General features: G+C 46.1%; 2 protein-coding genes across 3 annotated transcripts in view; one reads left to right on the plus strand and one right to left on the minus strand.

The window, feature by feature from the left end:
- LOC148318847 (mediator of RNA polymerase II transcription subunit 13-like) overlaps window positions 1-26857 on the plus strand; it is a 59022-nt gene extending 32165 nt beyond the window's left edge. Inside the window, exons 3-31 of one of the 2 annotated variants that reach the window (XM_088280966.1) lie at window positions 4265-4349; window positions 5872-5955; window positions 11813-11958; window positions 12795-12992; window positions 13309-13476; window positions 13821-13977; window positions 14056-14160; window positions 14249-14896; window positions 15032-15245; window positions 15326-15404; window positions 15475-15596; window positions 16104-16200; window positions 16282-16499; window positions 16947-17125; window positions 17289-18217; window positions 18430-18609; window positions 18687-18916; window positions 18980-19178; window positions 19467-19746; window positions 19958-20210; window positions 20319-20507; window positions 20605-20828; window positions 20922-21064; window positions 21286-21444; window positions 22097-22261; window positions 22970-23133; window positions 24382-24546; window positions 25090-25199; window positions 25671-26857. In XM_088280966.1, coding sequence (XP_088137092.1) covers window positions 4265-4349; window positions 5872-5955; window positions 11813-11958; window positions 12795-12992; window positions 13309-13476; window positions 13821-13977; window positions 14056-14160; window positions 14249-14896; window positions 15032-15245; window positions 15326-15404; window positions 15475-15596; window positions 16104-16200; window positions 16282-16499; window positions 16947-17125; window positions 17289-18217; window positions 18430-18609; window positions 18687-18916; window positions 18980-19178; window positions 19467-19746; window positions 19958-20210; window positions 20319-20507; window positions 20605-20828; window positions 20922-21064; window positions 21286-21444; window positions 22097-22261; window positions 22970-23133; window positions 24382-24546; window positions 25090-25199; window positions 25671-25803 — 6023 coding nt within the window. In that variant the 3' untranslated portion in view covers window positions 25804-26857. The remainder of the gene's footprint in view (window positions 1-4264; window positions 4350-5871; window positions 5956-11812; window positions 11959-12794; window positions 12993-13308; window positions 13477-13820; window positions 13978-14055; window positions 14161-14248; window positions 14897-15031; window positions 15246-15325; window positions 15405-15474; window positions 15597-16103; window positions 16201-16281; window positions 16500-16946; window positions 17126-17288; window positions 18218-18429; window positions 18610-18686; window positions 18917-18979; window positions 19179-19466; window positions 19747-19957; window positions 20211-20318; window positions 20508-20604; window positions 20829-20921; window positions 21065-21285; window positions 21445-22096; window positions 22262-22969; window positions 23134-24381; window positions 24547-25089; window positions 25200-25670) is intronic. The other variant, XM_088280967.1, reaches the window with a different exon arrangement.
- The window catches only part of LOC148318848 (uncharacterized), a 163996-nt gene continuing 159243 nt past the window's right edge, over window positions 22772-27524 (minus strand). Inside the window, exons 5-7 of the mRNA XM_088280975.1 lie at window positions 23794-23863; window positions 23582-23694; window positions 22772-23165 (exon numbers count right to left, since the gene is read on the minus strand). Of these exons, the coding sequence (XP_088137101.1) occupies window positions 23630-23694; window positions 23794-23863 (135 nt within the window). The 3' untranslated portion in view covers window positions 22772-23165; window positions 23582-23629. The remainder of the gene's footprint in view (window positions 23166-23581; window positions 23695-23793; window positions 23864-27524) is intronic.

Genomic DNA, 27524 nt, shown 5'->3' on the forward strand with positions numbered 1-27524 from the left:
ACCCCCAAATTTGACAGCATACACAAATAGCAAATAAAACCTTTTGATTTTCTGATCATTGCTCATGAGGACACGTCGACTCATTGCTTTTCCTTTTTCCTCATCCAGAATGTGAACACTTGAAGTCATTACACCTGTGGTCAGAAAAGTTTCTTTGATAAACAAGTTGCCAACATCTCAAGAGGTCATAAAGTATTTTATTTTTTTTTGCTGATTCATTCTGAGGCTTGGCTGGTGCATTACTGTGCTGAGCAGAAATGAAATCTTTTGCTTTAAGAGGAAGAAAGGCTATGAAAGGTGTATTCTCAAGGAAATATCGTACATACATGTTATTACACGTCTATTAAATTGTTATTACACGCTAGGTTCAGCTCGAGGCCTATCTCTATATCAGACTTTGTGTGTGTGTGTGCATGTAGCTGAGTATAAACACACACAGCCCGCTAAGAATATTTTCGCACCGCTGGATTAATTCAACCTCATTAGAGTGTTGCTACATGCTATTGACCTCACCTGGCCTTGTCATAATCGTCACACTTGATGCTTATGTGCGGAAAATAGGAAAACACCTGGAGTCAAACAAAGGTGGGGGCGCCGACTGCACTCTTGTGAGATTGCAGTAAATCGACGTGGGCTTCTCATGACTGCTGGGACAGGCCCGGTTTGGGGGAACGGACGGGTCTCTCCTTGAGCTGATGTTGCACCTTGGCGTTCAAGAGCAGCTTTGTTTGCTCACGCCCTCATTTGGTAATGTAGCATGGCTCGAATCACTTATGAATTGATAGCGTTTTGAAATTACAAAGTGTCCTTTATCTTTAATTGTGAATTAATTGTGCGTGTGAAATGACAAAATTGTCATGAACTAAACAGTTGCAATTTGCTCACACTTTGGCAAGTGTGTTGCTGACACACTCCTTGTATAATATTTGGAGCTCTGCCATTCACAACTTGCTTGTAAAGCAGAAGCAAATGAAAATATGAAGAATGAGTTTGGTGGTCCACTTTATATCAAAGTAAGGAAGGGGCTCACCCCTAATAAGTCACTTCCTGCCTGCCAAATAGTGAGCACGCAGACATGAGGAAGCTTCTGTCAGCCACAGCTCTCACAGGAACGCTCTCGTAACATCCCACCTAGCCACGCCTCTTAAAGGCACATACATATATTCTGACGTGGCACAGTATTTTCTGTACATTTTTTGGTTGAAAATGGTTTTGTGAGCTTTCATATGTTTCAATATGTTTACAGTGTGTGTGAGGAGTTTTTCTGTGATCTTTCCATATTGCGAAGCTTCACCGAATGATAAACGGCGGTTAACTGCGGCCTTTTAGTCAAGTGGTTCCCGTTTGAAATACTGTGTAAGAAATCCATTTCTTAAAGGACTTTTTCCTTTGCGCAATGTCGCCGTGTTGTTTTCTGTGATAATCAGTAAAAAGCCAAAATGACTTTAATCTAATTGAGAGAGTGTGGCTCATAACATGCGGCCCATTTACATTCTCCGGGGCGTACTGCAGTTGGCTGTAGCCGCGTCTGTGATGAATGACGGATCATGATGCATTAAAGCCCTATTGCACTCAGCTGCACATTTGAGTCTCTGCAGCACGCTTTTCCCTCGGGCCATCTGTTTTCCTCCCCTGATTAACAGGCAGTAAATCTGAAAATGTGGCTCTTAGTGACGAGCTGTTGCTACAGTGACGGTGGCGCCGTGTTTTCCTCCAGCCAACATACACAATTTCTTCGACCGTTTCGGTTGACACCGTCGCTGAGTGTCGATTTGGACTCGTTTTTCTTACGCGACATGATGAGCTGATCGTTGGAATTCGGTGTGTTCAAAAAGGGGCTGGATCGGGCCCTTGAGGACTGGACTTGGGCATTCTTACCGCAAGCGTTGCATCAGCAACGTGTACACAGACAATTTAACAGTAAATGATGTGTCCTCCGCATTGAATGTCTAATATTAGTGCCGTACTGATGAGCCCCGAGAGTAGTTGAGACGTTTTGAATTCCACTTCCGTTCATGGCAGGAAATGCAATATGATTGGCTGCTGCTAAGAGAGTTAGATTTAGTGTATCGCCCCCAAGTGGCCAAAGCAGGCGCACCAGAGGGACGTTGAGTTTATTTCTTTCACTTCTACTGAATTATATTATTCCTGAATTTTTTCATAACGTACAGTATGATAGTGTACCACAACAATTTATTTCTTCAATAATTTTAGTTTTAGTTTGGACAAACTGTGATTAGCATTTCAATTTCAATGGGAAAAGATGATTTGAGACGACACAATTTAAAAAAAATATAAAAATCAAGAAAAACAAGCGGAGTTGAACATTAAACTTATGACAATTTGGCTCACAGCTTTTTCAAATAGTAGAAAAAGAGCAGTTTTTATTCAGATATAAATTGCATTGACTTTTGGTTCACTTTTGTTGCCTGTTGGACGAAACGTGTAGCAAGGTGCAAGAAGACTTGTTTCAATCTAAAAAGAAAAAAAAAAGGCCATCCGTTGGGTCAGGTTTTCTGCAAACTTGGTGCGCAGAGAAAGAAGAGATATCAGGCGAGCGGTGAGAGCTAATGAGCTGGATTTTGCCGGAGACTTGGCATTCTGCTCATCTCGCTGCTGTGTTAGATGGAGCGAGCTGGCTCCAGCGTGCTTCCTGTCTGCGCCCTCAAGCAGGAGTAAATGAGGGCTGGGTGTTGGGGGGGGGGGGGTGAAGAGGGAGGAGGAGGAGGTGGATAGGGTGTTGGGAGCAAAAGAACAGAGGAGGAAGAAGGAGGAGGAGGAGAAGCAGGAGGAGGGCGCGCTGTTGAAATTGAATGCCAGGACGCCATGTTCTCGCGCCTGCGTTTCCATAGCGACAGGGTAATTCTGGCGAGTAAGGAAATTTCATTCACCCCTGTTAAGAGGCAGAGGGGAAAAAAAAAAACACGAGATGAAAATATTAACCGAGCACAAGGATGGGAAGACACATGACATAAATCAGAGCTGGAGAATGAAGCCCCCCCAAAACCCACGTGATCTTTGCATTCTTCTTTTCTGTGATGATGCTGGGGTTTGTTTCCCTCCCGACCCCCCCCCCCCCCCCCCCTCCTCCCTGCACGCAAACACAACACCCACCCGGCACACGCTCACTCCGGCAGCCCTGCAGGTAGATGGCACAGAACAAAGACGAGCTCTGTTAACTGGCCGCTCTGGGTAGACCGTGTGCGTGCTCGTGTGTGTGTGCGCGTGTGCTCGTGTGTGCGTGCTCGTGTGCGTGTATGCTCGTGTGCGTGTGTATGTGTGTGTTTTTTTGCGGAACATGTGCTGCAGTACAGTTCCCCACCCCCCCATCCAACCCCCAACACACACACACACACACACACACACACGCCCATCGAGGGGGGATTTGTTCCTCTTGGTGAAAATGTGCGATTTACAAAGTCCATCCAATTTTTCTCTTCTACATTTCTACATGAAGGTCTCATGGAATGAGTACTTTTTTTTTCAGGCTTGAAGCTTTTTATGTCAAACTAAATGAAAAAAGATATAATTATGTGATATATTTGAAAGACCTACACGGCTAAATTTACCATGAGCAACGACTCGCATCGATGCAGCATCTTTGAACACAAATCTAATTAAACACTACTCTAAGTCATATATTGTATTCTTTATCCTCTGTGAAGAATGACTGAATGAATCAATATGACTGAGTGGAAAGTAAGTGGGAAGGAAAATATTTGGAGGGGCCCTTTTTTTTTTTTTTTTTATTTAGCCCAAATTGGTTTTAGTGTAAGTGCCGTTTTTGTTGTTTTCTTGTTTTTGGGCCCGGTTTTGTAGGGGCGGGGTTGAAGCCAAGAGTGGGCCGGCCTTCAACTGGACATGCATGTGCAAAAACCTGCACACGCGAGTGCCTCTACGAACGCTCGCTTGCTCTTGGGCTAAGTGAGGCTGACAACTGCACTGGCTTTGACTGGCCTGTCGCTGCAGTCAACCTGACACTTGCCCTAACACACACACACACACACACACAGAGGGACATTGCAGCACCCAGTTTCATCCCGGAGCACGATTCCCGATATGATGCGCAGGTTTCCTCATCAGCATGTGGTGACAGAGCACGCCATAAACAAGCGCGTGTTGTTTATAATCCGCAAGCTGGCGCGTGCAGATGCTTCTCTGTCTCTGAAAACATCATTACTGTTGCCACCGAGAGGGATTATAAAGCGGCGGGGGTAATAATGTTGTATATTGAGATTTATAATTTGATGCTTTTTACTTGCAGTGTCTGAGGAGGGGCTGTGGGAGTGCGGACTGTCCTACGAGTGCAGGACCCTGCTGTTTAAGGCCGTCCACAACCTGCTGGAAAGGTAACCGGGAAGTGAACGCCAACATTTGCACGTCTGGGAAGACGTTATGATCAAGTAATTGTCATCGGTCAAGATATTTCAAGTGCGTCCCGAAACAAAAGTGCTCAAAGGAAGCGTCGGACAACTCCGCTTGCCTTCTGGCATCCTCACCTGACTGAAATGAATAATCTGAGCACTGAATCATTTGCTCAAGTACCCAAAGCTCTCCTTTTTGAGCCAGAGCCATCTGTTAAATGAAGCAGCACATATTTGCTCTCTATTAAGTGAAGCATCAGCGATCATCGTAGGGGGGCAGGCGGAATTAACCTTCCCATTACCTTGAAGCTAACTTCTTTTATTGCCGGCGGCTTCGGCGCGAGAACCATCGCCTTCCCCTTCGCCACGTTATAAACTTTGTCGTCGGGCGCTGATTTTCTTTTCGCTCCGCTCGCATGAGTCAATTCCAGTCAAGTGGGTCTTAATCAAACAATCACGAGCAAAGCAATTAGGAACAATTTAATAATGCGCTCAAACTGCAACCGCGCAACGATTAGGACCGTTACAAAAGGCATACTTGTCATTGTTTGGCTGAAGGCAAGGTATACACGTTGCGATTTCGCAAAGGGTCGTGGAAAAAAAAAAAGAGAAGTCAGGACACGAAACATGAAAGCGGAGCCAACAAATGCACGAACCGACGTCCTTTACGTCCAATGGAAGGAAGCGGCGGACGCGGCGCCAAGTGCAGTCCATAAAACATTGGTGAATCAGACGATCCCGTTCGGAATTCCCTGGCGCCGGCACGCAGAGCGCAAGTCAAGACCGTGGAGAAGGTCGCTGACGGGAGGCGTGAAGCAGGAGAGAAAAAGATCGGGAGCATAGGAACGCGACAGTTTGATTGCTTGAAAATTCTGGAAGCCGACTTTGGAAAGTTGCCTTTTCTGTGTGGTTAACGAGACATTTGGAACGAAATACTCAATCTCATGAACCCGTTCTACTCTCGGGCACTCGTTGACTTTTCGAGGGCCTGCTGTTGAGGAAGATTCAACAAGTGTGGGAAAAAAACAAAAAAAAAAATTCTGAGAGAACAAAACGTTGCGTGACCCCGAACAGAAAAGCTCAATGCTGCAAAATATAAGCATGAAAGGTACAAAATAAATACTCAAGTGCATGTAATTGTCTTTATTAATAGTTTGATCGTGGAGCATTTTAACATTTCAAAGTCTTCTTCAATCATTCTCATAAAGAAATTAAAAATGTTGATGTTCTTGCACATAGATCAACCCAGGCTAAATTTAGCCCCTCCTTTCGAGATGCTTCTCCTCGGAACAATGACTGAACTACTTTCCTATTAAGACAAGGCTTTGTCGCCATCTTGTGGCATCTTGGGGTGTTTCAGAAAGAAAAAAAAACAACAACAAGACTATGACTATTGAGGCATCTTTTAGTCTCTTGAAAAGTACAAAACGAGGCCGGTCCTAATTGCAATTATATTGGAATCATAATTTCCGTCTTACGTCCTCTCTTCTCCTCCTCACCGCTGCAGATGTCTAATGGACAAAGGTTTTGTCCGGGTCGGCAAGTGGTTCTTCAAGCCGCACCGACTGCAGGAAAAGGCTGCGGGCAGCAGGTGAGTGGAGTTGACTCAACAGCGTGTCGTACCCGACGGCGCTAACAAGATCTCGTCAAACGGCAACGTCACAGCCGGCGGGAACATCCTTCACGCGCCGTCGTCCTCGGGGCGGTGGGAGGCCATTCCATAGTAGAGGGGTTGGTTCATTTTAGCGAGAGTGGCGTGCGCGCATTTAGCAAGAAGCATGAAGACGATCGTTTTTCCATTCTCATTTCTGGTTCCCAATTCGTCGCTTGTGTCTGTGACGTGCTTTTGTTTTATTGTGCCAAACATCCAGACATTTTGCACTTCAAACACTATTCAGGGAGGCACATCGCAAACACGACAGTGGCATTTTTCTAAATACGACCAAGGTCACATCGTAAGTCTCCCGATAGTTTTGTCTCTTCTGGATTTCCAAAGATACGGTGGGCAAGTGTCAATATCTAACGTACGTATGATGGCGGACTGCAGCGTATGTTTCGGAAGACTTGAAATGCTCCGTGTGGCCGTGTTGTCATGTGGCATGCCCCCCACACCCCAAACAAACACACCCCCTCCCGTCCTCGCCTCACGCTGAGCCACTGTTGCCTCTTTGAATTATTGAGCTTCCCGCAACGAGGGCGAAGGCGGAATATCGCTGCCGCTTTCAGTGTCCAAAACCAAACTGGGTTTTGTGAATGACACTTCTTTTGAAAGCCGTTCTCATGCAGGCGGTCCAAACGCAACCCCCCACATGTACATCAAGCCATCCTTCTTTTCCACAATAGCATTGCAGCAGCCTGAGGAATCCCCCGCCGCCCCCGCCGCCGCCGCCACCAGGGAGCTTTGCTCACTTGATGTCATGTGACCTCCCGCTCCTTTGTCTCCTCTGCACCTCCGCTCCGGCCGTGCCTTTTATCCCCAACAGAGGGCGTCTATAACAACGCGCGCCATCATCATCGCCCAACAACCCCCCCCCTTCCGCCTTTGTCAAGCTTCCCCGGTGTTTATCTCGCGTGTGTCCCTGGGGCCATCGTGGCGGAGGAGAGTGGTGCATCCAGGAGAGAATTCCAAATCCTCCTCCCTCTGCTCTCTTTGTGTCGGAATGAGGAGGAAGCGCTCTGGGTTGGGAGTGAATTGCATCAGACGCTTAAAAGGAGCGGGGGGGGGGGGGGCTGGAGTGATGGCCATAAATTAATCATGACTACAGACGGCTGAATTGATTCATTACAGTCTGTCCCTCTCATTAGTTCAGTCAACGACAATACAATTTCAATTTAAAGAGGCGCTCATTTGAATTCGTGACCATATACCGCCCACCTTATTATATTCATATTTCAAATCATCCGACCATCCCATCATCAAATGATTCTCCGACTGAAAAAGTTGTCTTACGTCTTTACTACTTGATAGGAAACATAGCGCACAGATGCTCCGCTCTCCTCGGGTGACATTGAGCTATTAGCCGTCGTCTTGGCAACAGACACTTGGTGCCCGGCCATATCCCAAGGTCACGGAATATCAAAGCAGAAGGGAAAGCATTTTTTGATGGTATTCTATTTGTTATTCTTTTACAAGCGTGTCCTTTCATACAACAAAGGGGTGTTTGTCAAGTGTGCAGTTTGATGAATTTTCTCCAACATTTTGCCGGCCGTCAGTGTAGTGATTCTCAACGTGGGGTAAGAAGAACTAAACGAAATGTTCAAACTGTGCATAATAGAACTGCTGCTTGATTTTGTTGAATGATTATTTATACTTTGAATCAACCAAATGAAAAAAAAAAAGTTTGTCCGTGTCACATTCCATTTCCGCATTTAAATGGTTAAAAATGCAAATTGAGAGCTGAGATCCAACGGAAAAAAAATACAAATAATCAATCAAACATTTACTGATAAATTATAGAGAGCGAGTGAGATGCCACAAACGACGCATAACCAAAAACTAGCTTTAGCGTGAAGCTGTTAACTTTGTAATCTGTTTTGTGTGCGGATTAATTGACTGCTTGTGAAGACGCGAGAATCCCACCTGACAATGACGATATACGTTCTACTGACAAGTGTCGTTAAGTCGTGAAAGACATGAAAACATGAGGACAATCCTTGCTCATGGTAAAGAGCGAGCAATTCAATGTGCGTTCGCATGCAAATGTGCGTCCATCTTCAGCAGAGATGTCCGCAATTCAAGTTGTCGTCGAGAGCCCATCGTTTGCGTCGCGGCCAATTTATTTTTCAAGCGTTCTCGCTAAATACGCCGCACTACAAACACGTGTACCGGGCCTCCCCGGAGGTGTAGAACACAAACAACACCATATTCCGCAGATGTCGGATATCATTCTCACATGAGCAGGTAAACCCCAGCGAGAGGCGGAAATCAAACTCGGGATCAATGAAGTCGATGGCGACAAATCATTTTCACTTTAATTAGCATGAAGGAGGGAAAAAGTTCAAAACAAGTTGCTTTGCTGTGTTCCCCCAAAGTGGCAACGCAGTCTTGGTGCCGCTTTAGCTTGCCTGGCATCTTATCACAAGTACTTTTTTTTTTTTTTTAGACTTGCCAGCGCAAACTTGAGATGCTGCTGTATGGTGGCAGTCAATTCACACAAAGCAACAATCTTGAACAATTGATGACAAAAGAGGCTTCTGTTTAATGCCCTCTAGTTAAAAAAGAGAAGACAACTTCATGTGTATTTAAAATAAAATCGCTTCGCCTTGTGAGAAAGGCGGCGTCACTTCATGCAAACCATGATGCAACACATCATGCTAACAGTTATCATGGCAAGGAGCAGTTTTCAAAGCACGGCAAATATGAGCACCAAATGGAATATATTCTTTATCTTCGACATAAAATTCATCATATTATTATTATATTATCCGATGACAAGTAAGAGGTAAGAGGACAAAGTCTATTTTTTGTTTGTATCTGCAGTGAAAATTTGGACCAAAAATGTAATTCCGTTGGCACAAGAATACCTCTCATGTAAGTTGCCACAACTATTCGGACATAAGTATCCATCACACTGTTGGCTTTCAGAAACGGTCCCATATACGCAACACGGTTTAAATAATTTTCGGTCGTTTACCGAACCCTAAAATGACGACATTTGGGCATATATAATCACCAGAATAACCACGTATTCTGGAGACAAAAATGCTAATGCTACAATATGATTAAACCTGTCGGAGAGAAATTGATTTATTATTTGTCATATAAGCTGAGCTTGTAAAATAACCATCAGTTTTGCTGATGATGCCGTGTCATTTTCCGCCACAACAACAATGACACATTCTCGCGTGAAAGCATCGTTTCGTTTTGATCGAGATTCTGCTTGTCATAACTTGAATCCTTTTAGCGTAAAGATAGGCGCGCTTGCTAAAACTTCAACTTTATTGATATGTGTGTGGCAATTGCAGTAAAGTGTGCGTGTGTGTGTGTCACTGAATTATTTCACTCGCAGCACTTTCTCTCAGGCTGGCTTTCCTTTCACTCTATATTTCAAACTGTATGGTTCTTTTTTTTTTTTGCCTCCCTCACAGCTTTACGCTTGACATCGTTCATTTACTTAATTTTTCAACCACCAACGATTCTTCTTTCTGTCTCTCTCTCCGTTTTTAAGATATAGAAAATGAACGCCTTCTTTCTGTCGTTCCCCCATCACCCATTCTCCAGCTTTGGCGATCACTCTTCATTCGAGTACCATCCGCACATCATGTTTACTACTGTTGACACACACACACACACACACACCCCCGCACACCCCCACGCACACACACACACACACACACACGCACCCACGCACTAGGTCCCAGAGGATGCAAGAAGGTCTGTGCGTCCACATACTCACACCCGCTTACGGTGCAGGAAAATGCCCTTTACTAAAGGACGTGTACGTATGTGTCCTCACAGGTCGAGCTACGTATGTCGCTCGTGTATATATTGTTGGAATTAGGAAATACCAAAAAAGTAAAATGACATCTTTACACTTAAACAATTTTTGCACAACTTGTTTTGCGAGTCAAGACTCCCAAATATCGATATAGTTTGGGTTTCGGATGCAATCAAAAGTTCTGAATAGCAGCTTTGATATCATGCTAATTGCATGTAAATGTGTTAAACAAGTCAGGACAGTGCACGTTTTAATTGAAGCTGCCCACTTTTTAAGTGAGCAAAAGTATCGAAACATGAATGGAAAGTGACCAAGATTTTCCGTCATCTGTTTCTGAGGGTTTTCCCTCCAGCCTCTGCTTCAAGAGAGAAATTGCATGCTCTATTGGGTTAAGTTCTAAATGATCAGGCTCAATAAATGTGTTCCTGTTTAAGCAAAATGTAAACTTGTTTTTCATGTTGTTCCCTTGCTGTCGCTAAGCATTTATCCGAGCGATTATGCATTTACAGTCCAGTCAGTTGATTCATTGTTGCAACGGTCGCTATGTGGACGGCAATGAAAACAAGTTGGACACCGGCGCTGTAGCTCATGTTGGGTTTAACTGCTCCTTTGTTATTGCCGTGCCAACCGTGGACGAGCGCTAACGTCGTCAATTTACAACGTTACATTTGAGCTGCGGCGATTATCATTATTATGTTTTTTTTTTTTTTTTACACCCAGCGATGACAACATAATCCACGATCCGTGTCAAAAAGACAATCAAGCTTGCGTTTGACAGACATTGTCAGAGGGTTCATTTCAAAATGGATGATGCTCTTTAATGACTAGACGTCACTAGCAGGTGTTCTCGAACAGCATCACGTGTCACTTGAACGTCTGCTGAAAAAAGTCCAAAATCATCAGTTCCATTTGGGATGCGGAATTACAAGTCTCACATGATGATTTCTGCACTTCTCCTCAAAGATTGGCGGTCCCTTGCACAAAATATGAAATGAATGGACGACATTGGCTGGGAAACATCGCTCTGTGCTTTTGTTTCTCTGCCCCAGGAATTCTTTTCCAGTCTGGGTCTCCCTTCTCTCGGAGTGCACTTAGCGCCATCTGGAGGCCATTTTAGGAAGATATTTAACGACTCATCCTTCAGCTCAGCCCATTAAAGGCAGAACTGGCGTTTTTTTTAATTTTTTTTATTGAATTTGATGAGCCATTACTGCTCCAATGGAGGTCCAGTGCCTTGGGGCAAAGGAGATATTGCATGGGCAGCAGGGTAATCACGAGGAGATCGCCCTACCTGCTGACTTTATTGTCATCTTGATGTATATAACCAAGGGTATAAGGAGCTTTATAGATTAAAAATATACATCACAGAAGCCTCGGCGGCGGTTCATGGCGCGCAGGTCGCCCACTGCTATGTAGATTGCAATAAGAGGCAAATTATTACCCGTCTGTGATTAAAAATAAATAAGTGTACATGATGGACGGTCCGAGGCGGTGTAATAAAGAGATAAACATGCGGCGTGAACAATCAGTCATTAAGCAAATGAGGATTTATGTGTGCAATAACAAAGCCGTACGATGATGCATGTGTGTGGCGCACGAGCTCTTACACGCTGTCGCAATTCTGTTGGAAGAGCTAAAACGGCCACGTTGTGGAATCGAACAGAGTCACGATGTTTCCTGGCTTTGTTTTGGAGTTGATTCATGAACTCATTCAATCTATAAAACATACATATACCTTTTCAAAAACAAAGTCCCCGCCTCCCAAAGACGTATTTATACGTCTTAGCCTTTTTTTATTTTTGCGTCATAGCTCCGTGTTTTTATAGTATCAGAACACAATATTCTGTCAAAATCCAGAGAAACGCTTTCCTCTCCTTCAAATACCTGGGATTAAATGTTTTATTCAGGTAGTGAAGTGGTGAATGATCTCTCAATGAGCCAACGAAGAATTAAGAAAGCTTCTTTGTCTGATCTTGGCTCTCGTGATGGGTGCTCTTCTGTGTCCCTCAGTGAGCACCTCTCGTGTTCCTTCTCCTTCTTCCTGCACGGGGAGAGCAACGTGTGCACCAGTGTGGAGATCGCCCAGCACCAGCCTGCATATCACATCAGCGAACAGCACATCCGCCTCGCGCACACCTCCGTCGCGCCGATTCAAGGTAACGCACACAACAACCAGGCAGCGGTTCGGGTTGCTCCGCCTTAAATGCACGATGAACTTCGTTTGGAATGTCCAACTGTTTGCACAACTTGCTGTTCTCTAACATGGATCTGAATGGCAAAATTCACTTCCCACTCTGGCTAATATCGGTGAAAGAAAATAACGTCTTGAAATTTGGCTTTCTTGAACCCAGATAACGTATTTAACGACACATTTAGTACCGAATTGTATTAAAGTACAGCATCAGAAATCAGTGGACACCATTTTTTAATCAATTAATCAATCATAAGTTGAAAAACACACACAAAAGTCTATTTCTTTTGGTAGTCTACTGTCCCAATACTTTTGTCGATATATTCAGCGGATCTGTAAACAATTTGCTAATTTAATTCATTGTTTTAAAAAAAAAAAAAAAAAAGAGAGACTAATCAGAATCAGAATCAGAAATCCCTTTATTGTCATTGTACTCAAGTGTGCAACGAGATTAGAGGGACTAAGAAAGGGACAGTACCATATATCCTTTGAAAATCCTTCTTTATGTATATTTAAAAAGTGCAAATGTCATAAAACGGAAGAATATTGCAATAATGAGCCCATACGGACCCATCCTTACGGGTCGTATGCCATCAACGAGATTGGAATGCTCTTATAAAAGTCTTTAAAGTCTTGCATTCTTCAACCTTATAATGTATCTTTGATTTCATCATTTACGATTAAATTGTAATGAATCATCCTGAATTGGATCCTTTTTACGAATATGTAATTGCAGCCAAGACCGAAAAATCAATTCAATTCACTGTCACTTCATTGGTTTCATCTGCCGTCTTTTTGCAGTCATCCTGAGCCCGTACGGTCTGAGCGGTACTCTGACGGGTCAGGCGTATAAAATGAGCGACCCGGCAGCACGCAAGCTGATGGAGGAGTGGAGCTACTTCTACCCGATGGTACTGCGACGGAAGGCGGGAAGCGGCGAGGAGAGCGACGAGCCGGCCGATGATCGCAACGCTCACGCGGCCGTGGAGGTGGTCGTCGGTATGTTGCAAACTTCCACGCGTCACCGTCGCACATTAATGGGGATAATAATCGTCCCTGAAATCACTTTGGACCACACTGACCTGGTTCTGCTTAAGCAAACATCCACCTCCCTCAATTTCCTTGAAAGTATTTGCCGATGCTCCTTCACAGCTTTTTAGCCTGCTGGAAAATGTGGACAAATGAGATGAGAGGAAGTTCAAGTTGGGACGATGATATCAAAGCTCTCGGGAGTTTTGTCTCATCTGCGTGGTCCCTCGGGGTGGCATCCAAAAAGGCACTTCTAAATGGGGGACGTCTTTTTTGCTCCCTTCAGGCGGCGTAAGGATGACCTACCCGGCTGCTTTTGTGCTGATTGCCCAGGGCCAGCTGCCGGCGGAGCCGCCTCCGCCTGCTCCGACGGCTCAGGGCCTCCTCGCCAGAGAGCAGAATCACTGCAGCGTGCCGCTAACGCCGCCAACATCGCCGGAGCAGCCCTGCTCGGGTAACGACCGAGTCATTTCAAAGTTTTGTATTTGTTCAATTTATATCCTGATTCCAATACTACAAAATTAGTAACGTTACGGGAACACACCGTTTTGAGAGCATCAAAATCAAGGCGCCGCTAGCAAGCTCTTAAATGAAGAAACGGGGAAATGGTGTCCAAATTAGAAATTCTTTTATTTTTGTAATCAAGTGTATTTCAAAATGTGGACTTTTTTTTATTTTTTACTTAAGGACAGGAGTCGAACCGATACTTCCACTTTTATAAGTCGTGTGTTTTTCCACCCCGGAGTTTAGCAAGACACTTTCTGATGAACTGAACAACTGAACTTCTAATCTTTCCAGCGGACAGCGGATTTGTGACCTCTGCCTCAAGTGTCCCAACGCCAGACAGCAGTCTCGGGGTCACCAGCCTTAGCCCAAAGCATTCTGGGAAGAAGCTGACGTGTCAGGTGGTCCATCAGGCCTGGAGGGAGTGCTACCTCAGCCAGCCTCAGCACATGTACGTGACGTCAGCCCACTCTGGTTCCCCGCCGTAGACGAAACAATCTGAATGTGTAAATATGTTTTTTCGCGGCAGGGGAAAGCAGCCGGCGGACGTGACGCCGAAGAAGGAAGTGCCAAACGGAGTCACGACGTGGGACTTCAATGACGTCGGAGCGCGAGCGCCATGCAGCTGCTCCAGGTACGACCGCGTCAAGCTGCTCATTGACGGCGTTGTAATAACATTGTTATTAACTAACTATTATGCAATTGTATTGTTTCTATTTCAGACTGAAGCAGCAGAAGTTGACAACCCCCACAAACGTCTCCAACCCCCAAAATGGTGCCAATCCGTCCTCTGGCTCTTTATTATACGCGTCTTCCATTTCTAAACACAAGGCCAGCGACAAGACGGAAAAGGCTGACAAGCAATCCAAGAGGCCGGCCATGATCCCCTTTCACCACCGTGTATGTGTCACCCAGGAGACCTCTCTGGAACAGGACTCACCTGGGGGGCCCCAGCTCGCTGGTCTGGTAGCGCTGGAGCCACCTATGGAGCCGCTGGCCACTCTGGCAAGCTGCAAGTATCCCAAACCGCTCTCCAACGGCAGGAAAGCACCAGAGTCACTTCTCTTGTCGCCAATGTCTCCGCTCCCTCCCACGCTTAGCCCGCACCCCCGGGTGCAGGACCCGGAGGTACTAGAAGGGCCGCTGGACATGCACGTATGTCAGGAGGCGGCAGTGGGCTTGGGGGTGATGACCAGTGAGACGGCCGTGTACGCAGCCCTGCTGAAGCAGAGGGAGAACGGGGCCGGCTGGTGGAGAGGTTTCCGGACTCCCAGGACTGATATGATGGATTTCAGACCTCCAGAAGTCTCAGTCGATAAACTAGAGGAGGGGAAGACGGAGGTCGTCCCCGAGGGAGCTGCGCTAAAGAGGTAGGAGCGGCGATGTGGGAGATGCTTTTCATCTTAATGGAAACCTTGTGTGCTATTTCAGTTCTTTTGAGATGTTATTTTACGGTCAAAGTCCTACTTTTTGTACAAGTCATAGATTGCAAATGTTTCCGAAAGACTTTACACACAGACGCACAAGAGATTTAAAATCTCAGACGAGAGATTGCGGGACCACGTCCAGACGATGGGCCTTCTGCAGCAGCCGGTTGTGGAGGCGCTGCGCGAGCCGGGGGAAGACCCCTACGACTTCAAGGAAGGCGACATCGAGTACACGTTCTCCACTTCCAAGAGATTAAAGAGTCAAGGGCGGGAATCCAGCAAGAGAGCCAAGGTAGGCAAACACTCAAAGTCATTCTTTAATATCCATTAAAAGGTGAATCGCTTGACTCATTCTTGCAAATCACCCCACAGAGTGACGAAATCACCAGCAATGGCAACCTGCCAGACGGGAAAGACGCTATGTCCATTTTCAACTCTGCTCCCAAATCAGGTGGGACTTGCATTTCTTTGTTGTCATTTGCAAGTCATTAGACCATTTATTTTTTTGTGCTTTTGTTCAGACGAGTCCAGCCAGGACGATGCGGCGGCCAAAGCCAATCCTTCTCTGACCCGAGAAAAAGACTTGGTGGTCAACATTTCTGATCTGGACAACATATTCGATGAAGACGAGGAGGAGCTTGGGGTGAGGCTTCCAAACTCCTCTTTGGGGAAATATGAGCAAGTCGCAAGGATTCTGCCTTCCCAAATCAAACACGGCGTTTTCTCGCATGGTGTCTTCTGCTCTAATAAATTAGACGCGGTGCCTCAATTATTTGAAGGGATAAATGCCTTACCTCAAATAAATGGCCGCTTTTCTCCCCCTTGGGAATAAAACCAAACATCGTGACATTATGGATGGTATTAACGACATTTGACTGGATCAAATTATTTCTTGATTCAATACGTCTATTTGAAATTACGACCATTTGTAATGATTATTTATTTGAATTTGTACAAAAACGTTTGTCACCTCCAAAAAATGCTACTTGGGCTGACTAATGCGACTATTTGAGCAAATACAGCAATCGCAAAGGCAGAAGGTTTCCTGTAAGTGGTCTTTTGCTCTTATTAGGCCTACCTGAGGTTTCATTTCTGTTCTTGATAAACGGCACTGGCCCCATCCTCTAATCTGGTGTGTACTCATTTGTAGACGGTTTACCCCAATCAGCACTCAACCAAAGTCACAGTATCCACCGACGATCGTCCTCTGAACAAAGAAGGCCGAGCGGCTGTACCTTATCCATCAAGTGAGCTCCCATCGATTTTGCGATCGGACAGAACACCCACGAAGCGAGAATCCATAAGAAATGCGCTTTTGTCCACTTCAGCAGTCGCAGACCTGCAACGGATGTTCCCCACGCCGCCTTCTCTGGAGCAGCATCCGGCCTTCTCTCCCATCATGACGTACCGGGACACGCCCAGCCAGGAGCCCCCCGCGCCCAGCGGGGCGCCGGACCACTTTCTGCCCGTCACTTCCAATCAGCTGCCTGAATTCAGGACGGAGCTCGAGGAGGGCATCGCGAGTCCCTGGCAAGACGACTTCAAGGTTCGGACGAGTGACGGACAAATGAATAAATCCAATGAACCCGAGTCACCGTTTCAAAAATGCTCCGCTTTTTCTTTGCGGAGGCTATTCTTTATCCTCTGCGTGGAGAGAGTTGAGACGTCCGTGTGGAGCGTTTTTATGAATTGGACTTGAGTTCAAGGCAGGATGCGCCCCGCTGCACAAGACAGGTCTGCCAAGAATATATAATGGCTCAATAAAGAATTGGCCAAAATTAATCCTTTTTATATTGCGCCCACGTGCTCAAGGCGGGCAGCCCACATTGAATCAATTGATCCGATTTTTTTTTTTTATTATTGAGTGCTATTTTTCATCATTAAAATAAGAAAACCGTTTTTGAAAGATACTTTTCTCAAAAAGAACAATAAGACTTTCATAATTCATTTGAATCCACTTAAAAATGTTTGACTTTCTATCCCCTCGCTCCAGACGCAGGCGGTCTCCTCCATGTTCGCGCCACTTTCCTGCCTCCCGAGTCAGAGTTTAGCACCGCTCAAGATTCCCGAGCAGTGCTACTACCGGCCGTCCTGGGCGCTCCTTCCTAAAATGGAACACATCCCAGCTGCCATGCACGCCCACAACAACAATTTCGTCCGGGATGGATACACGTGAGTGATGCTGTGGCGATTATTTTTCGCATCGTGCTTTTGCGTTCACACGGATTTAAAATTTCTCCCGGAAGGGGCAAAATTGGCCCATCTTATCGATGCGTCTAGTTGAACGACGTTGAACTCTCGGCTTGGAAACAGTGTCCATTTTTCTGCCTTTCAGAAATATCCCGAGTGTCAGCGCTCTGACGGATCAGGACTACAACCAGATGAGCGGCACCACGGCTTCCGTGAGCACCACCGTGGGAATCCTGCCCTCCCCGGCCACGCCTCGTTTCTCCGTGCCCACGCCGCGCACCCCTCGCACGCCACGCGGCATGAACCCCGCCAGCTCCGGCCAAGGCTCCGTGAAGCAGGACGGAACCGAGCTGAGCTCGCCCGCTTCGACACCTTCCACCAGCTTGCCGCTCAGCTCCGTGGAGCCCCTCGCTCGACCCAGACCTTGCCTCCCCGAGAGTCACAGCCTGTACGCCATTCTCCTGCTGTCCGACTCGGTCCTTAACGTCTTCAAGGACCGCAACTTTGACAGCTGCTGCATTTGTGCCTGCAACATGAACGTCAAGGGGGCGGACGTAGGCGTTTATATCCCCGATTCCACCTGTGAGGATCAGTACCGCTGCATGTGTGGCTTCAGCGCCATCGTGAACAGGCAGCTGGCCCACGGAACGGGCCTCTTCCTGGAAGACGAGCTGGATATTTACGGCCGCTCGTCCGAAGTCGGTCGGGCGGCCGAGCGGAGGCTGGCTCTGGGCCGGCGGGAGCCGACCATGGGCGGCCCCGGAGCCAAGCGGCCTCAGGATGCGGTGCCCGCCTCGCCGTCGGTCATGGTCCTCCTTCAGGAGCAGTGCTCGCAGCCCATTTCCTCGCTTGCCTCGCTGCACCTTCCCCACGGCTATTCCAGCTACTCCCGCAAGGGGGCGCTGCTTCAAAGTTGGACGTGGTCAAAGCAGTGGGCGGACGGGAGCGACGCGTGCGTGGAGTGTTCCAATGCCTTGGAGCAGGGGCTGCAGTATGTGGACAACTCCACGGGGGGCAAAGTCGATCCAGCTGTTGTCCGAAGTACAGCTCTGCATCCTTGGCCTCACACCAACGGTAAGACGCAAATTGGCCGGCGAAATAGGGGAAGCTTGTGGGTGAACAACCTCGAAACCTGAAATGTGTGGTTTTTCCAAATTGCTGTCTGCCTTTGCGTCATCTTAACAGTGTATTGATGTGTTTTATGTTTGTTCATTTGTGTATAGGCCGCCGTTAACGTGTGTTGTGTGTGCGTGCGCTTGTTTCTGTCTCTGGGTTCATCCCCGCAGTGGTGGACATGAGCATGTTGTCGTCCCAGGACATGGTGCGCTTGCTGCTGTCCTTGCAGCCCTTCCTGCAAGACGCCATCCAGAAGAAAAGAACCGGGCGGACTTGGGATAACATCCAACACGTTCAAGGGCCGCTCACCTGGCAGCAGTTTCACAAGATGGCGGGCCGAGGCTCGTACGGTAAGGACAGCCGATCGTTTCTAGCCAGCCATCTGATGAGACTCGGGACGAGGCTCATGGTGGAATTGTGACCTCAGGTTCGGAGGAGTCCCCAGAGCCTTTGCCCATCCCCACGGTCCTGCTTGGCTACGACCGAGAACGCGACTTCCTGGCTCTGTCCCCTCTGGCCTTGCCCTTCTGGGAGAAGCTCTTGCTGGAGCCTTACGGGGGCCAACGAGACGTGGCGTACGTGATACTTTGTCCCAATAGTCCTCCCCTGTTGGCTGCAGCACGAGCCTTTTTCCAGGAGCTCGGCGCCGTTTACGAGGTAGGAGATTGTAAAGCGAGTGTCGGAAAGGACGCGTCCTCATGACCATGATGTCATTCTCAGACATGCCGTCTTGGGAAGCACCGTCCTCTGGCCAAGGTGTCCCGGGATGGCATCATCCGCGTGGGGGAGGAGGTGGAGTCAGAAAGGCTTGAGGAGCTGGATGTGGACCAGTGGTTGAGCGGTCCCTGGGCCGGAGAGCAACACACAGACAACCTCAGCAAACTCAAACTTTACGCCTACGCCTGTAAACTGCAGCTCGGTAAGAAACCGTCCCAATACAACCAGTCCAATAAGAGAAGCAGTCCGTCCTGGGGGTGGAGCGGTCCGACCCGACTGGACACCCATTTTTTTTTGGGGGGAGGGTGACAAATTGTAAAAAAGGGTTTGATTTACAAAGGCTGGAGGTTAACGCTTTTGCGCTTTTTTTTTCATGAACGTGTGTGTGGGGGGGGGGGTTTGAATGAAAAAGGCGGGAGGGTCAAGGCCAGAACCGTACCAGGGGGCAAGGGACTGACCGGCAATGACGGATTTCCTCCTGACTCTTCAGGCCCCCAGCTGTCAGTCCTGCCTTTGGACAGCACGCTTTTGTTGCCATCCAAAATCCAAGCAACCACTTCTCCAGTGCAGCCGGCCTCTTCCGGCCCATCTCAAACGTGGACACCCGACGCAGATCCAGCTCCTGGGGTTGCCGCTTCAGCAAACGCCTCCACTCCAACTGCAACGCCCTCGGGCCAGAACGTCGAGTCGACGCCCGGAGGGTCCAGTGAGTCCAAAGGACCCTTAAGTTGCACACCAGCAGCCAACACACCAGCAGACAACCCTGAAGCGTAAGAGTCGAAACGACTAGCTCGCATGCCGTCATCGCGGTGCTTAGCGCTAACCTCTTTCCCCAAGTCAGAAAATGGTCTTTTATCACCACAGCACCACCTGCTGGATCTGGTGGGACACTGCACCACTTGCCCCAAATTCAAATACCACTCTTAGACCCTTGAACCAGTGCACACCTCATGATCCCGCCCCCTTGTTTTTTTTTTCCAGCACCGCCGAGCAGTCCAGAATCGGTATCCCGACTGGCCCCGACTCCACGGATAGCCGCACCAACCCACCCGCCATCGTCGTTTACGTCGTGGACGCTTTCCTGAGCCCGACTGGCACGCAGAGTGAAGGAGGGGAAGAAGAGGAAGGTGATGAAGTCGAGGCCGAGAGCGTGTGGCTGCTCGGGCTTCTTCGCTGCTACACAGAAATGTTGCAGACGCTGCCCGAGACAATTAGACCTGCACTCGTTCTGCAGGTAATCACGGGCGGCAAGACGACTTGCACTCTGTACCTAAGTCGAAGACCGGGTATCCTCTTTCCCTTGAACCAGAACCACAACTTGACACTACTGTTCTTCTGGCAGGTGGTGCCGTGCCAGTACCTCCTGCAGCCTGCCAGCGGGGAGAGCCATCTGTACCTGCAGCACCTGCGCTCTCTGGCCTTCTCGTGCTACTCCCAATGCAGACGCCTGCGGCCGCAGCACACGCACATCAAGTCCCTGACCGGTTTTGGCCCGGTGTCCACTGTCACGTCCGTCCTCAAGAGCCCGGATGTAAGGGATGAAAAAAATAAGGGGGGGGGGTGAGAGAGTTGGTCGGGCAAAAACATTTATATTCCTTTTTTCCACGTCCACGTTTGTCCTCCCCCAGCATCCGAGCTCCGTGCACTTGTACTCGCCCCCCTTCATCCTCGGGCCCACCCGACCCAAGCAGCCAGAACAAGGAGAGATTTGGGCCGAAATTCCTCCCAGATACAACGTGCTCTTTGTGGGCTACTGCCTGTCACATGACCAGCGCTGGATCCTGGTGTCGTGCACGGACCAGCATGGAGAGCTGCTGGAGACGTCCATCATCAACGTGGACGTGCCCAACAGGTTGGGGGCGACTTCCGCAAATTGGATGCTTCACGCTCGTCATATTCAGCTTGGTCACCAATATATATATATTTTTTGGGGTGCCCTCTGCAGGGCACGGCGCCCAAAAGTGTCTGCTCGGAAGATGGGTTTGCAGAAGCTGTGGGAGTGGTGTGTCGGCATCATCCAGATGACCTCACTACCATGGAGGATTGTGATTGGTCGCTTAGGGAGACTGGGCCACGGTGAGCTCAAAGGTGAGTGACATGGTTTCACGTTATGGAAGGAAACAAAATTGACATCCTTATTCACATCGTTCGATATTCAGATCCCACCGGTGACGTGGGATCGCTTTGTAGTATCGGTGCATCATTAAAAATGACTTCATGCGAGTTTGCCACTTGAAGATGATGTCTTTAGTGAACTGCAGGATGAGTCACCTGCTCGCGCCACTTTGTCATTTTTTTCTCTCCGTCAGACTGGAGCTCGCTCCTCGGGGAGCACTCGCTGCACTCGATAGGGCGCCAGCTCAGGGAGGCGTGTCGCATGTGTGGCATCTCGGCGGCGGACACCCCCTCCATCCTCAGTGCCTGCCTGGTAGCCATGGAGCCGCAGGGCTCCCTCGTGGTCATGCCCGGTAAGTCCAGGCAGCACAGCAAAGATGCGAGTTGAGCTCATCAGACCGTTTAGGAGGCTTTTCAAAGTGAGGAACGTCAAACCGCCTCTGTCCTCGTTTGTTCCACATTGCCTTGAACCCGCTGGTAGCAACCATTGTAATTAAAAATACAGAATGTCAAAGTCAACCATTTTCATTGCATGATGAAAAGTTCCACAGCAAAGAAACTTGAACTTTGTTGAACGTTCCAAAAACATTCCGATAAACATTTTACATGTGAATTGAAAATATTGTATGTCAAAGTGAACCTCGTCTATTGAAATAAAAAAAAAAAATAAAAAAAAAACGCACATATGTGGAAATGAACAATTTCTTACTGCCTGCCCAAAAGAACATTTCAAAGTGACCCCCCAAAAAGCTGTAAAAGTTGCATCTATATACATATTTAAAGACGATTTTCTAAAGATTAAATGCAAATGTTTTGCACTTTAAAATGTGTCATTTGTACTTGGCCAGTGATTGTTTTGCATACCACTAGAGGGAGCTCGCCTACAACTTGTGGGACGCATACTGGTCTGTTCCGCGCAGTATAGAACAAAACCTAGCAGTCAAATTAACAACACTTCATGTATTTTTTATTTCTTATTTGTTTTTGTGTCATATTTGCGCTCAGACGCCGTGACGATGGGCTCGGTGTTCGGCCGCAGCACCGCCCTGAACCTGCAGACGTCGCAGCTGAACACGCCTCAGGATGCCTCCTGCACTCACATCCTCGTCTTCCCGACTTCCGCCACCACCCAGCTGGCGCCGAGCTCCTACCCCACTGAGGACAATAACGGTACTCATGAGCTTTTACGGGAGACTGTAGCGCCAAGGTCATGTCTTTAGACGGCCATTTCGCTGCACATGCACAGCCAGTGGGCTGGTGGTGCGACAGCGGAAAGCTTCGTCTACCTTCACGGACTTATTAAGACAGAATTTAGGGCTGTCTCCGGAGATGACATTTAAAAATGTTAACACAGTATTCATTTAGATCTACTCAAGGATCAAAGAAAGCTACGAGAATTAAAATGTACTTCATATTTGGTGATTTTGCATTAATTACAAGATATTATTCAAGTAAATATCTGTTCAGCTTCACAAAAAATAGTAGTTGAAAAATGTGATTAATCGCAATTAATTGTAGAAATTTTTTGTGATTAATTAGTTAAATTAAATGAGTAAAATCACATGACGAGAGAGAGAGAGAGATGATAACAAACCAAATTCAAATGATGTCTAATAATCCTGTTTTAAAGTGTGAGAGTAGCATTAATTTTCTGTAAAAATGTCAAGTTCCAGTGTAAAAATAACAGTACATGATGGGGTTATTTTACAATATTCCACCAACAGGGGGCATGTTTGTTCCATCGCAATAGCAGTATGCCTTGTGCTATTTTTATTTTTAAAACTTCACATCACAATGTGCATTCCAATCATGAAATGAAACACTACATTATTATCCATCTTAAAAAAAACAGCAAACGAATGGCTTTTGTTCCCGTAGACGACATGTTCGACCTGCCCTTTCCTGATGAACTGGAGAACGACATCGACCATGACATGATGCTGATCACGGGTAACCTTCATCCTTCCCCCAACACCTCCCCTGTGCCGTCACCGGGCTCTCCATCCGGAATGGGAATGGGATCCCATTTTCAACACACCAGGGTGAGTGACAAATAATTGCTCCCGTCTCGAAACTGTACAAGACAAAGTAAAGGTTGGTGAGTGCTTTTGAAGATGTTAATTGTGCCGCTGCTGCTGCAGAGAAATGGGAAGAAAAAGATTTTACTCAACATTTTTTGGTAATGGTTGTCAAACACAAAAAAAAATGTGTTAATCATGAAGTCACGGATGAACTTGATGTTGTGGTGTTAAATAAAAAAAAAATATAAAAAAAATTTAAGAAACGAAAATAAAAAAAGAAATTATACATATATATATATATATATATATATATATATATATATATATATATATTTTATTTATATATATATATATATATATATTTGGACCCTGTATATTAAGAAAAATATATTAAAATCTATTTAAAAAAGATATTAGTACAGGTGTACGTCATGAATTGGCGACAGGTATTTGGTATTTGTCAGCATACCTGTTGAAGCTCGGATCCATGCGATTGCATCTTGACTGACACTCGACATCACACGCATGACATGAGCAAACAGCATGTGAGAGTGAAGCGCTGCCAAGCGTGGAGGAATTTGGCTGCGAGGCAAAGAGAAACGCGATGACAGTTTCTTAACGGCTCAATCGCAAAGTGGAGAGCAGCGTGACTCCCAACACATTGCTGGTGTCATCGCTCACCTGAGGGAAGAGATAAAAGTCCACTTGAGGGCTGCTCTGATTTGTAGAGCAAAGCCAGCGCGTATTGGACCTGGAAAACGACAAGAAGACACGTTTTATGGAGGAAAACATTGCCCACGTGATTTCCTTTTGAGATAGCTTTTTCTTTCGCTGAAGTCAAATGTCCCTTTCTTTGAAACACAAAAAGAAACCCGAACTCTACTTTCACACCTTACCCGTAGTCATTTCAAACCAACGACTGGAAAACCTGAAAATGTTTCATGCAATGCCGAAGCCTCCCTGAAGCTCTAATTTGAAATCTTAACTGGAGTTTGAAAGCGAAGCCCGCTTTGAAGTAGGTTCCAATTCATTTTTGAAATAAAATCTACTTTGAAAGCGGAGGTCACACATTCTGATTATTTGCCACAGAGTTCCAAAATCAAACTTTTACCCAACTTTTTGAATACTCGGATGGTTCCACTGACCTCATCGTGACATGTTTGGTGACCATTTCTGAAAAATGAATCAAAACGGTTCTTTACGTTCAGTGCCTGCACGTAAACAACAGTTTTTTTTTTTGGCTAAAAATGGAATTTCCTGTTTACACAGAGCCAAGGGGAGCGCCTGCTCTCCAGAGACAATCCCCCGGAAGAGCTGAAGCAGCAACCGCTGGCTCTGGGCTACTACGTCTCCACGGCGCAGGCCGGCGGACTCCCGCATTGGTTCTGGGCGCCGTACCCTCAAGCGGAGAACCAATGTCCTCTGTTCCTCAAGGTACTCAAAACACAACACTTGAGGTCATTTATTGAACAGTCAAACATAAAAATAAGAAGAAAAAGAGCTGCTGTCGACCACAACTCACAATTCAACAAAGTTGCTCGTCGCAAGCGGAACTCCGGAAGGCCACACCCAACACACTTTGCAAAGTAACACGTTCCAAAATATCATTTGATTTCTTTACATTCTGTCATGATGTTTTCTTTATTAAAAACAAAGAAGGTTTTTCTTTCGGGGAAGTAATGGATGGAAACGGCTTTTTTTTTTTTAAATAACTTTTTAGGCGACACTACCAGTTTGAGTTGGAATGAGCAATCAAAATTGATGACAGAAATAGCCCCCAAATCAAGTTTTGCTTGAAGGCGTGGGCCAGTCCTGCATGATCATGCACGCGTGTGAGGGAATTCCAGTCAATGTTGAAATCAGCCCGAAGGAGCTCTGGGGAGAAAAAAAAAAAAAAAGACGACAACGACGACTGGGGGTTGCCGGGATGGCCCAAGTTCCGTGACGCCGTTTCTGCCGCTCATTGCTTCTCCGCAGGCCTCGCTCCACCACCACATCTCCATGGTCCAGTCGGACGAGCTGCTGGCAGACAAGACAAAGAGGACCCCTCACCCGCTGGACTCCAAGACCACCTCAGACGTACTCCGGTAAATATCCAACACATGTGGGCTTTCCTGGCTGCGGGTGTCCAATGTGGAAAAAAAAAAAGCCACTCCAGAAGCTCGGCGGCTCCGAAGCCGCAATGTGTCGCAACTTTTGCGGATGACGCATGAAAAATGCTTGCTCCTTTTTATTTCTTTTAACTCCATGGCACACAAGTATTTTCTCACGTGACCGTCCTTACATGAGGCCTTTGAGCGATTGTTTGATGAGGAGCACATTTTTAAACGGTTATTGTCGTAGGAAAAATAAATTTGCACTGCCAAGGTTTCAACTTTTCCAAAATGCTACAAATTAAATCAGCGCATATTGGATCGACGTATTATTATTTTAAAAAAAAAAAATGCAAACCTGTGGCTCCTCAACAAATGATCAGCACTTTTGAGCACAAATCTCCTGAATGCATGAAAAAAAAAAACTTCCAATGCTGAATGAGAGAGATTTTTCTTGTCCTGCAGATTTGTGTTGGAGCAGTACAATGCACTCTCCTGGCTGACCTGCACGCCAGCGAGCCAGGACCGCCAGTCTTGCCTGCCCGTCCACTTGGCCGTCCTGGTCCAAATGTACAACGCCATCCTCAACATGCTCTAGCCGTGCGTGCGCACCTCCTCGACTCGCAGAGCGGCAGAGCCTGGAATGTAAATCGGAGTGCCAAGATGCAAAGCCGGTGGAGGAAGAAAACATTTCGAAATGGCAGTCAAGTCACCGTGCTTTCTAATTGAGAGAAACTGCAGCTGTCGTCAGACCCCAGTGGCATTTTCAAACAACTGGTAATATCTGTAATATTGTACAACCAGCAAATTTGCATGTCAACACACACGTGGCATTGTTGCGCCATTTTTATATTTGTTTTTTTTTTTTTTGTACAAAAAAAAAAAGCGCTGTTAAAAGTTCCGACGAGGTTGGGGTTAGGGTTTGCAAGCGGCACTTTTTCTTCACCTTTCAAAGGGTTGTCGATAAGCGATGGCGGTACAAAAAAAAAAAAAAAAAAAAGACGACGCTCGGCAGGGGTGTTCATAATGTAAAATATTTGCAAAGAATTGAAAGTTATTTTGTAATATGTAAAATGGAACAAATGGGGGGGGACACAAGGCCTTTTTATTCCCAAATGTTAAAGCTCTTGGGATCTGAAATTAACGCCAATTTAATGCAATATTTATACAAATTATATCATCATAGAATTTGATATCTATACGTGTGTACTTAATAAATATATATTACCTCTTCCAAACAGGCACTTACCGAAAAGAAAGGGTGATGGACACAAAACGAAAAAAAAAAAAAAAATCCAAAACATTTCTTTGTTTTTTATTTAATGCCTTTCAATTAAAAATATGCAGGAAATATTTATAAGTCCAATGAATCTTTGAACAAGGCAATCAAAGAACTATTTAAGACTGATTTCAAGATGATGTCAAGCAAACCACGAGAAAGGCCCGTCCGCTTCACTTTGCAGTTTGTTACAATCTCAGCATGTTTGTATTATACACCATTCGGCCGTCTTTTTCTGGAATTTTCTAAAGCTGTACATTTCAAGCTGTTCTTTTTCTTTTGTTCATTTTTGTGCTGTGAGCTTTTATACACATATATATATATATATATATATATATATATATATATATATATATATATATATATATATATATATATATATATATATATATATATATATATATATATGTATATAAATATATACAGTATACAGTGCAAACGTCATTTACTTCCAGCCAAAAAAATGTGGAAATTGCCAAGTGAGTGTTCACAAATTGTACAGACAAATGCAAGTTTGCAAGACTTTGTTACGTCGGTCGTCAATTTGAATATGAAACAGATCCACACGAGTGGGAGATATCTGTTACTTTTACACTATTTTTTAAAGTAAATTATTAAAAGCCTTCCAAGTGCGGACGTGTTCGCTGTGCTCTTTTACGTATCTCGCCGACACTCGCTGGACACTTCATCAGGCACACAGCGATAAATCACATCTTAGCCACTAACCGCTCGGTTAGCACGCCTTGAAGTTTTTTCTACACGTCTGATGGTGACCAGCGTTGTTAGTTTTAGTCTTTACTCGTTTTAGACACATTTTTCGCCATTTCTACTGGCGAAATGTACTACACAGCACATAAGATAATGATTTGACGTTAGCACAAGAAGGCTAAATTTCCACTGAAGCTAGCTGGCAGCCAATTTACTCTCTGAGGAAATCTTCTGTCAAATGTATCAGAAGGTGATCGCCGAGTGGCTAACAAGTTGTTAATCCGACTCGGAATTGACCATTGAGTGATCATATTCAACATCTGACGGACTTA

This window comes from Idiotropiscis lumnitzeri, chromosome 18 (genome assembly GCF_059441095.1).
Source record: "Idiotropiscis lumnitzeri isolate Australia: NSW breed Sydney's pygmy pipehorse chromosome 18, RoL_Ilum_1.0, whole genome shotgun sequence".
NCBI classification, from domain to species: Eukaryota; Metazoa; Chordata; class Actinopteri; order Syngnathiformes; family Syngnathidae; genus Idiotropiscis; species Idiotropiscis lumnitzeri.